General features: G+C 43.3%; 2 protein-coding genes across 2 annotated transcripts in view; both read right to left on the bottom strand.

Moving 5' to 3' along the window:
- LOC308360782 (F-actin-capping protein subunit alpha-1-like) overlaps positions 1 to 1,355 on the bottom strand; it is a gene marked incomplete at its 5' end in the record, with an annotated part of 10,928 nt that extends 9,573 nt beyond the window's left edge. The window contains one exon of the mRNA XM_080832898.1: positions 1,317 to 1,355. Within this exon, the coding sequence (XP_080689024.1) occupies positions 1,317 to 1,355 (39 nt within the window). The remainder of the gene's footprint in view (positions 1 to 1,316) is intronic.
- Positions 1,356 to 4,919: 3,564 nt separating this feature from the next.
- On the bottom strand, positions 4,920 to 10,834 carry LOC308361060 (sialidase-3-like; the record flags this gene model as incomplete). Its single annotated transcript, XM_080833306.1, has 3 exons — positions 4,920 to 5,885; positions 6,172 to 6,371; positions 10,006 to 10,834. The coding sequence occupies 3 exons, from the start codon at positions 10,832 to 10,834 to the stop codon at positions 4,920 to 4,922; spliced, it is 1,995 nt and encodes a 664-aa protein (XP_080689432.1).
- Between the last annotated feature and the right edge of the window lie 55 nt (positions 10,835 to 10,889).

The raw sequence follows: 10,889 nt of genomic DNA, 5'->3' as shown, positions 1-10,889 counted from the left end.
ATTTAAATCTCTAGCCAGCAGGCTCACCTTGAGTGTGAACTCTCGAAGACCATTGTGTTAATGTTAGGGCGGTGGTTATTAGCAGTGGCAGTACAGCTGCAGTGCTTAAATGGTGTGTGTGTGTGTGTGTGTGTGTGTGTGTGTGTGTGTGTGTGTGTGTGTGTGTGTGTGTGTGTGTGTGTGTAGGTCTGTAAAACAGAGAGAGAAAAAAAACCTCAAAGCCTTATTTTATTTAATTTTACTGACACAATCACTCACTTTTTTTCTGTTCTTGGTTTACAAATGTCTTCTATTGTTCTTCCCTTTCCGACAATAATATGCTTTAGGATTACTGTCAATTGTGTTCTTTTAGGCTTCACTGTAAATTGTGGCCTAACCTGTTAACATTTGCGAGAAATACAACCCTTTCCAAAACAGGAAGCACGTTAGTTTCCAACAAGTCCTCCTATTCTGCACAGTTCGTAAAGACCGTCAGTGTAGACAGCTACTGAACTAAACCACTGTACAAAAGTGCCTTCATAGAAGTTACAATGAAGATAAAACCCAATCCGCATCGACCAAGCCGGTGATTAAATCAACGTTATCCCCACTAGTCACGCCATCGGTGCCTTCTGTTGAGGTACCAGATAAGACAGCTAATGTTAGCTAAAGTTCCGCGGACAACCCCCCGAAGGTACGGATTCCATCTTTCCTGCCGAGAGCAGAAAACTTCTTCGTCTGTTTTCGACTGGCATCGTCTCAATGAACTTGCTAACTAGCGCGGTAAACCTACATCAACGTTACACATAATTGTATAAGAAACTAGCCGTATTGTAATGAAATAATGTCTGCCCAAGTTAACATTGTATTGAGCTACTTCCTTAGCTCAAGAGTTTTGTCAAGTGGCTAGCTAGCTAGTTGGCGTTCACGTCACTTGACTACACTGACACCAAAGCCGTGTCAGCAGACGAAGCACAGCTAACGTTAGCTACTCAGTTGACACATAACACTTCCTTTAGACACATAATGAGTGTTCTCAGAAGGGCTGACAATTTGCTAATTGCATGCAACTTTGAAAAATACAACAGGACAGTCGTATGTTGAGTGTATCATCAATATTCAAGAATCAGGACATCGTGAGCTGGGTTCTGTTTACCTGTGAAACACCAAGCAAACATGATCCCTGTAGCTATCTAGCATTGCTAACAGGGTAGACACGGGTTAAGGTATTCCCTGACACTGGCGCAAAAGGCACAGCATGAAATGAACTTCGCTCGTCGAGTGAACACACGGAAAGTATGAGCACACAAAATGCATTTAATTTGAGGCTTATTTACCTTCTCCTCTTCGGAGAGCGGCTCATCAAAATCAGTCATCTTAGCTTCTCGGGACCAGCCTCACCTCGCAAAGCAACTCGGGAACAGTGCTGTCATGGTCATAACCATAATAGGTCAGGAGAAGCTGATTGGTTCACACACAGGTCAGAATGATTTGATTGGACAGCATCTCCAGCACTGTATTCTCTATCGCTGTGACCGATCCATTAGAAGCCACAGCGACTGACACAGTTACCCAGTTATTACTTCCCGCCGAATGGTTTGAGCGTCCTAAATAGCAGCATAAATAACAGCAAACATTTCTATATAATTATGTTCTGTGGTGCCACTGTGGCGGAATAACCTACCTGCTGCTGACAGCCTTGGTATATTTCAAACGTGCTTATAACCTGCTCACCTTTTTAACTATCATCTTGGTATTTGTTCATTTGTATATTATTATGATGATTTTTATTATTCATTTCATTATTTGGTACCTAATATTGGTACCTAATGTTTTGTAAGTGGCTTTGGGCAAAAGCGTCTGCTATAACCATTTTTGGTAAATATATATATATATTCACTTAGATTTAACTGGATGAATCACATTAATAATTTCAGTAAGAGTTCTGAAAGATTTGTTTTTTTCCCCCCATGTGCCTTTAAGTTCCACTCAACAATGACCTTGCATCCTACTTAGGGAAACAGAGGTTAGCAGCAGAGAAAATAGTTAGTAAGCTTTCAAAGTTTGCATTGCAAAAAATAAAAAATCTATCAATTGCACATTGAGATATCAGCTCGCTGTGACACAGACTGTGTTTCATAACAGGCCCTGTACCAGAGACAGCTGATAGAGGCCTGGACCAGAGACAGCTGATAAAGACCTGGACCAGAGACAGCTGATAAAGACCTGGACCAGAGACAGCTGATAAAGACCTGGACCAGAGACAGCTGATAGAGGCCTGTGCTCACCTGTCCCAGGTAAGGTCTGTCCTGAGGATAACGGGGTTTCCCACAGTGAGGAGCAGGACTTGGCCACAATAAACCTCTATCATAAACAAATGTTGCAAAGAGATCCATTGAATTGAATGGCCCAGCCCAGTGTTTGGTGGGCTGATATTTCTTGATAATGACCGCTGCGCATATAGAATGATCACACACCTCACGCACGTGCGTTCACATCAATTATACAGACATCCTCGGATTTAAATAATAATAATAATAATAATAATAATGAATACGAGAATATTTACGAGAATATTTGTATCATTAACAATAATGTTTCACATTTATAGTCATGATTCTACGAGGCATCGTGATGTCCTAAAATAGATTAAGGCCCAATCCCATTTCTAATCTCTACCCCTACCCTTACCCCTACCCCTTTGCCTTCGCTTTTTCAAACGGAGGGGTAGCCGAAGGGGTTGAAACGCTAGCCCTTCGAATTGGGATAGCACTTCAACAATTACGTACGTCATCAGTACGAAGCGTCAGCTGTTACGTTACCGGAGAGCGACAGCTGTCACTCACCAGATATAAACAAACATGGCGCCTGCAGCTGTTATTTACACAATGCAACATTTCATCAAACAAGTTTTGAAATCATGAATTACAAAGAAAATACTTTCATTTGTGTGATGCTTTCCCTGCTGTTTCCGACATTTTTAAATGGACTCGCGCGATGTTTGTTCTTTAATGATCACGGGTTCGCAATGCATTGAGGGAAATCAGTCTACCCCTCCGTTTGAAGTGTGCCCTCGGAAAATCTCCGTTTGGAGGGGTAGAAAGCGCTTCCCCTTCCCCTACCCCTCTGTCTTAACGTGAATTGGGACAGCCCTACCCCTCCACATGAACGCGCAAAACGGAGGGGAAGGGGAAAGACGGAGGGGTAGGGGGAGAAATGGGATTCAGTCAAAATCACTACACGAACCCTGTTGATATTGGTGTCTGTGGCCATCTAGTGGACACTTTAAAGTAGTATAGTGTGCGTGTGTGTGTGTGTGTGTGTGTGTGTGTGTGTGTGTGTGTGTGTGTGTGTGTGTGTGGGTGTGCGTGTGTGCGTGTGTGTGCCCCTGCTCTGGTAGTACTTGGCAGATCGTTCCACCAACATCGAACTACATAGCGCAGTAATATGCCTACGGACCCTGGTATGGCATAGAGGCCATTCTCCATATTCAACGTCATTGTAGCAGCCCAATTTATGCTGTTATGTAAAGGTAAAATTGCTAATCCTAACCCTAATCCTGAAGTACAATTTCTACATACTGTTACTTCACTGTATATAAACACTTACATTATTGTTTACTTTTAGACAAAAACAAATTCAAGTAAAAATATAAAATGAATGATTTATTATGTTTAAAGCTGATCTAAAAAAAATGGAACATCAGAGTTGGGATATGCCATCACGGTAAAGTCACAATAAAGAACATCAGCCTCTCAGAAAAATGTCTCAGAAATAATCCAACAGCAGAATTAATCAGACTACATCTACAACACATCACATTTCATTTTCACTTTTCATTCAACATTATCAAACAACTGTAACTGTGGAGTTAAAATACCGTAAATCCTCAAATTGTGGCCGGGGTTTTTATTTACTTAGGCTGCACAGCGCAACCAGTCTTTATTTGGGTCAGGCCTGTATTAGGGGCAGGCCATTATTTCTTGCTTATCTTAAATCTAATAATGGGCATAATTACAGTAGGCCTGATATCATTCATTGCATATGCGTTGAACTCTTCTTGCACTTTATGTGCCGTGTCAACGTAACAATAAACATCGAAGTTATGGACTCCAGTGTCAGTCACGGAGGACAAGATTTCCAAAGCTTAATTTTTTTAAATCTTTTTTTCTAGACACTGCTTCATGGTCATCCATGAATCAATTTGACGACTCTGGATTCAATATGCAGGCCAACTTTATTTCTACCTCCACCTGCTAGTCGGGCTCTGGTCTTTTTGGCTGCCTTCAGTTCATTATTTTGCTTCTTCCAGTATCGTATTCGTCTCTGGTAAATGTCAAACTGCTTTGCTGCTTTTTCTCCCGAATGCTCTTCAGCATACACCTTCTCTTTGAATTTAATATCAAAGTTTCGCCTTAGTGCCATAGTCTACTGCTGTATGATCCCTTCTGGAAAAAGTAACCTAGCCAACTAAAATGCACAGATAAACAACAGTAGGCTACGATACGTGAATTTAGGCTAATATCAAATTGCCAGACACGCCTTCATGAACAATAACAAATTCGCCTAGTAGTCCTACGTGGGAATTTTTGCAAACAGCCAATGAAATTAGCCAACAACATTAAACATGAGGAGAACATGTATTTATGAAATGCATTCAGTCAAATTGTGATGTCTGCTTGGGCCAATGGACTGATGCTGGTAGGCTACAGCAAAATAGGCTCCTTTATTTTACCCCCGGTGTGTATTCGGGGCCCGGTCTTTATTTGAGGATTTACGGTAGTTTCAAAATTCAGAAACAAAGAGTCACAAATATATTTTCTGATCCACATTTAAATCAACAAAGAACAAAGAAGTCCCTGTATGTGTCTGTGGTGGGTCTGTAGTCAGTCACAGAGCAATGGCTTCACACAGCTTCCCCTCTGTCTACATCTGAATGACTAAACTATCTCATTGAGATCGAACTCTCTGAAGGCGATCTGAAGACGATTACTCTCTTCCCCCTTGCTAGACTCCATCAGACAACCAAAGTGACCCTCCTCCTCACAGTAAGTGAGGTCTGAGTATCCACTGGCCCCCTTGTGGATGATGTGGGATTTACCCCAGGCGTCCTGGAGAGACTTCCTCAGGTAGACCCCGAGGTCATTCCTGGTCCAATTCTCCCCTGCAGTCGGGTGGCTGAAGAGCAGAGCCGTCTCTGAGGATCCCCCTTCTCCTGCTGGAAGCTCCCTGGCAGGGAACCCCAACACGCTCCCCTGGCAGCCGTGAGGCCTCTCCTTTAGCGTTAGCATGTTTAGCAGCTTAAAACTTGCCCCGTCGTCGTCACTCAGGGCCTCTACCCGTCGCTCCGGTGCTCCAGGGCTGCGAGCGTTCAGATACACCTGCGTCTTACCCTTCTTCCCATCACACACCTCAGCCAGCTGGCACTCCCCAGACTCCAGGGACTCCCCCGCATCCGCGGCGATGGGCTGGATTGCCTTCCAGAGGAGGTTCTCTCTGCGCAGCACCACCGAATGGATGCTCACACCCTTACAGAAGCCACAGCAGCACCAGCTGCACTTCCACTCCCTCACATAGGCTGGCACGAGCAGTATGCCGCTACTCAGCTGGATCCCGTGGCCCGGTCCCACAGCGAAGGTTTGGTAATTGGGAAAGCTGCTGACCATGACACTCGTTAAGTCTGTTAAATCACTCCAGTGATCCCCGTGGTCTGTGCTGATGATGTAGCATAAACTAGTCTGGCCTTTCACGAGCTTATCTTCCGGAATTTTACCCTTGAGGCAGATGAAGAACAGATACACTGTTCCATTTCCTGTTCCTGTTGAGTTCCTCTCAAAGACTGGACAGGGGTTCATGGTGCGGTAGTCAGGTTTGGTCGCCTTCATCAAGTCCTTTGGGGGAGACCACTGGAAATAGCACAGCTAGTATTAAATAAACAGTTGGCACGAAAAGCCTACAGGGTAAATCAGCGGCGGTTCTACATAGAATTACGCCCCGGGCTAAATAAGAGGTGGTGCCCTATACAGGTGACCTATACATTAACTCTGTATGTGCAACAAAACCTTATCAGGACTAAATATTAAATATACTGCCACCTTCCACAGTAAGCGTCTGCCTACAGGTATGGGGTGTAGACATGGCAGGGCAATGGTTCTTAAATAAGATGTGAGGTGTAGGTGTTCTCCCGGGTACCTGCAGTGAGCCGTCATGCTGCCGTGTGCCTTTACTCATCACCAGATTCGTTGCGTCTTCATCGTGGATAGAAGTGCGCTTCTCTGCAAATGCAAGGAATGTCTTCCATTCTTTAACGTAAAGAAGAGCTGGAATTCTGAAGTCATAGCCGCCATGAGCAAACACAAGTGTTTCACTGCCTCCCATCGTCAAGGTGTATTCTGTAAGAAGACCAAATCATTTCAGTCAAACTATCAGATGAATTCGGTAGTCAGAGATACAGTAATATCTGTTGAGCAGGCCCCTCTGTTTACTGACTTAAGGAGGAGTGTGTGTGTTTGTGTGTGTGTGTGTGTGTGTTTGTTTGTTTGTTTGTGTGTGTGTGTGTGTGTGTGTGTGTGTGTGTGTGTGTGTGTGTGTTTTTTTTTTACTGACTCAAGGAGAAGCAAGCCCAGGAGAACTTTCTCAAACATGAGAGAACTTCTACAAATGATTTTCTTTTGTACTGCCTTGAAGATTCTGAAACCTGTGGTCAGTTGGTTGACCATATTTTGTTAAATGTTTTTTTAAGTTCTGTTCCTAGTTAAGTTCAGTCCCGAAAGATCGTCGCCTACAGATAAATCAAAATAGCTCTGATAATAAATGCCGACCAAAACATTTAAAAGTGAATTTACACTTACTAATAAGCATTAATCCCAGTAAATGGTTATCTGGTTATGATTATGGTTCCAGGTTATACAATGTGCCCTCAGGTTATAAAGTCAGTGACCTGTGAGTGTGTGTGCTGCATGGATCCAGAGCCGAAGGTGTTAACTCTGTGTGTCTGTGTGTGTGTGTGTGTGTGTTTATGTTTGTGTGTACGTATGTGTGTTCTGCATGGGTCCAGAGCCGAAGGTGTGAACTCTGTGTGTGTGTGTGTGTTTGTGTGTGAGTGTTTGTCCTGCAGGGGTCCAGAGCCTATGAGGCTGAGGATGAGTAGTTTAGGATTCTATATCAAATGTGAATATTACAAAAATGATAATTTGTGAAGTACCACATTTACATACAGGAAGATATAAAGTATCATTGTCCATAAGCTCTCCAGTCTCCTGTGTCTGGTTTACGGAACACACATATTTTTTTCTTTCCTACGAACGGACACATAATGAGTGTGTGACTGGTTACACTCAGCTTTAACTCCCCTCAGAGGAGTATGCTGATCTTTGACCCACCTCAGAAGAGTATACTCAGCTTTAACTCACCTCAGAAGAGTATGCTGACGGAGCTGATAGTGAGGAGTATGCTGACGGTGCTGATAGAAGAGTATGCTGACGGTGCTGAGAGTGAAGAGTGTGCTGACGGTGCTGATAGTGGTTCTGTTCTCCAGCCTTCAGCAGGAAAGTGAGGTCTGCTCCACTGCCTGAGTGTTTTTAAAGTGTCACTGGCTCCTCCTAGTGAACACGTCTTGTGAACTAATGCATCATAGAAGATGGACAGCCCCACCTTCTATTGTACACCTGGACGTCTTGGGAACTAATGCATCAGAGAGGTTGGACAGCATAAAATGAACTCAGTCCACTTCAACTTTTGAATTGTTTTTTCATAGAAGTTGGGCTGACTGAGGTGTTCCGAATTGCTTCAGAGGACAATTCTTACGATTCACCGTCAAGGGGCACGTTGTGTCTTGCATATATTCCTTGTATGACGGTGAGAGAGCACAAAACAAATACCATTAAACAACATTGTCTAAAATACACACTGTCTGAGTGATAATTGTTGATTTATTAGATTTAGTCTTTATAAGAAATTCATCTAGATTAATGAATTTCAAAATGTGATATATTTGTAATATATCAACCCTAGTAAATATATATGAAGAGAGTTGCTGAGGACACACCTCCCCTCTGTAAGGCTGGGGAACCACAGTGTCAAACCTAAATAAACCAACCAGTTTTAAATTCATGAAGCAGTGTGTGTGTGTGTGTGTGTGTGTGTGTGTGTGTGTGTGTGTGTGTGTGTGTGTGTGTGTGAGGGGTGGATATATGTGAGGGAATGTAAAGTAGACATGGTTTTATATGGCAATTGTAAGTGTTCTATGGGCTTTTTCTATGTAACTGTAATTGGGATTAATTTCCAAAGCAAACAACTAAACAATAATCTACAGTCAATAAGAGGTTTATGACTGAAATTCTGATCATTTCCTGGTGTGTTGGCCCTGTGGATGCTTTGTGACATCACCAGGAAACCAGAGGGTTAGCTGACAAAGGGGGATTCCCACAGCCAGTTAATGTTTTTAGCAATGAGGGGGGTCCAGTCTGCTATGGAGACATTGAGTTCCGTGCTGCAAAGATAATAGGCACTAAGGAGATAAACACACAATAGTCCAAGCCAGTGTAACACATCTCACAGTAACACACCCCGAGGTGCTCTACTCTGTGTGAGTTTTTTGACAACCTGACTCTTTATCTCCTCCTACAGGATTTTCCTCTGTTTCTGTCATAAGCCTTTAACACTAGGAAACAGAAACACATTTTGACAGGGAGTAGTTGTGGTTAATGTGTAGTGTTGATCATTGCATAGCGTTTCTTCAATAGAACTTGTAAACTGCCTAAAACCTGCCTTTGTTGTTCAAGAGCAGAGGTTGACTGTCATTACTGGGATCAAGCAAAGATTCTATTCACGTTCTACTGGTAACCTGAGAGGAATAATGAGTAAACACAAAACACACACAGACACACACACACACGCGCGCACGCACGCACACACACACACACACACACACACACACACAGTGCATTTAAACATCCCCAAGGCTACAGGTTTGTACAACATGCCGTTGCTGTGAAATGATTTCCATTGCTTTGCTGAGCCTCACGCTTTGAATTGACAGATGTAGGAGTTTAATTACAATTTGATGGTTTGCAATACTTTATAGAAAGGTTTCATACATTGTTTGTTTTTGTTTTGTTAGTTTGTTTGTTGATTCCATCAATGCCAAACGGTGTGCACCTGTGAGAAGGGTCTGGGAAGCATCTATGGGGGAGAGCCAGAGGGAGAGGATCCTCTTTAAGTTCCATCTGAGCCACTCCTGAGCTCTCACACTGGCACCTCTGTGACTCTTGAGTGTCTGGCTCCACCTAGTGGACACTTTAATGTAGTCTATCTAAGGATTTGATGGGATCCTAACCAACGTAATATACTCCCCTATAACTTCATTCTTAAATGCAAAATCTCTCTCTCACACACACACACAAACGTCCTTGTGTCTAAAATTTGCGTTGTTTTAAATGAAAGCATATCATGACAGAGTGGTCAGTTAAGTTACGAGGAGTAGACCAAATTACATAAACACAAAGAGCCCTGGCAGGAGTCACTGGATATGAACACTTACATTATTTATTACTTTTAAACAAAAATGAGTTCAAATCAAAAATCAAACTGTCTATATAATCTATGTATTATGTTAACAGCTTAATGAAATGGAACATGAGAGTTGGGATATGACATCATGGTAAAAGTCACAGAAAAGAACATCAGCCTCTCAGAAATATTCAAACAGCAGAATTAATCAGAATACATCTACAACACATTATTTAATTTTCACATTTTATTCAACATTGTCAAATTACTGTAACTATGGAGTTAAATAGTTTAAAATTCAGAAATAAATGTCACTCGATTCACATACGTATAAATGTACTGTTTTTTAAAACAAGTGATGTAATATAAGGGTAAAAGGAGCTTGTTCCTCTATGTGTCTGTGGTGGGTCTGTAGTCAGTCACAGAGCAATGGCTTCACACAGCTTCCCCTCTGTCTACATCTGAATGACTAAACTATCTCCTTGAGATCGAACTCTCTGAAGGCGATCTGAAGACGTTGACTCATTCTCTCCATCAGGCAACCAAAGTGACCCTCCTCCTTACAGTAGGTGAGGTCTGAGTAACCACTGAGCCCTGGGTGGATGGTGAGGGGTTTACCCCAGGGGTCGTCGTCCTTGAGAGACTTCCTCAGGTAGACCCCGAGGTCTAGCCTGTTCCATTGTACCCCTACAGTCGGGTGGCTGAAGAGCAGAGCCGTCTCTGAGGATCCCCCTGCTGGAAGCTCCCTGGCAGGGAACCCCAACACGCTCCCCTGGCAGCCGTGAAGCGTCTCCTTTAGCGTTAGCTTGCTTTTGCTTAGCTGCTCAAAACTTTTCCCGTCGTCACTCAGTGCCTCTACCCGTAGAATCCCGGTGCTGCGTGCGTTCAGATACACCTTCCCGTCACACACCTCAGCCAGCTGGCACTCCCCAGACTCCACGGCGATGAGCTGGCCTGCCTTCCAGGTGTTCTGGTCCTCTCTGCGCAGCACCACAGAATTGCTCTTAAAACTCTCACCAGACTTCACCCTCACATAGGCAGGCACGAGCAGTGTGCCGCTGCTCAGCTGGATCCCATGTCCCGGTCCAACAGCGAAGGTTTTGTAATTGGTAAAGTTGCTGTCCATGACACTGCTCGTTAAGTCTGTTAAATCACTCCAGGTTTCCCCGTGGTCTGTGCTGGTGATGTAGCATAAACGAGTCTGACCTTTCACAAGGTTATCTTCCTTAGTGTTACCCTTGATGCAGATGAAGAACAGATACAATTTTTCTTTTTCTTTTTCTTTGTTCCTTTCAAAGACTGGACAGGGGCTCATGGTGCGGTAGTCAGGTTTGGTCGCCGCCATCAAGTCCTTTGGGGGAGACCACTGGAAATAACATAACAAGTTTGAAATTAACTGT

The sequence above is a fragment of the Sprattus sprattus genome (genome assembly GCF_963457725.1).
Source record: "Sprattus sprattus genome assembly, chromosome: 2".
Classification (NCBI taxonomy): domain Eukaryota; kingdom Metazoa; phylum Chordata; class Actinopteri; order Clupeiformes; family Clupeidae; genus Sprattus; species Sprattus sprattus.
This window is presented reverse-complemented; position numbering and strand designations above follow the sequence as displayed.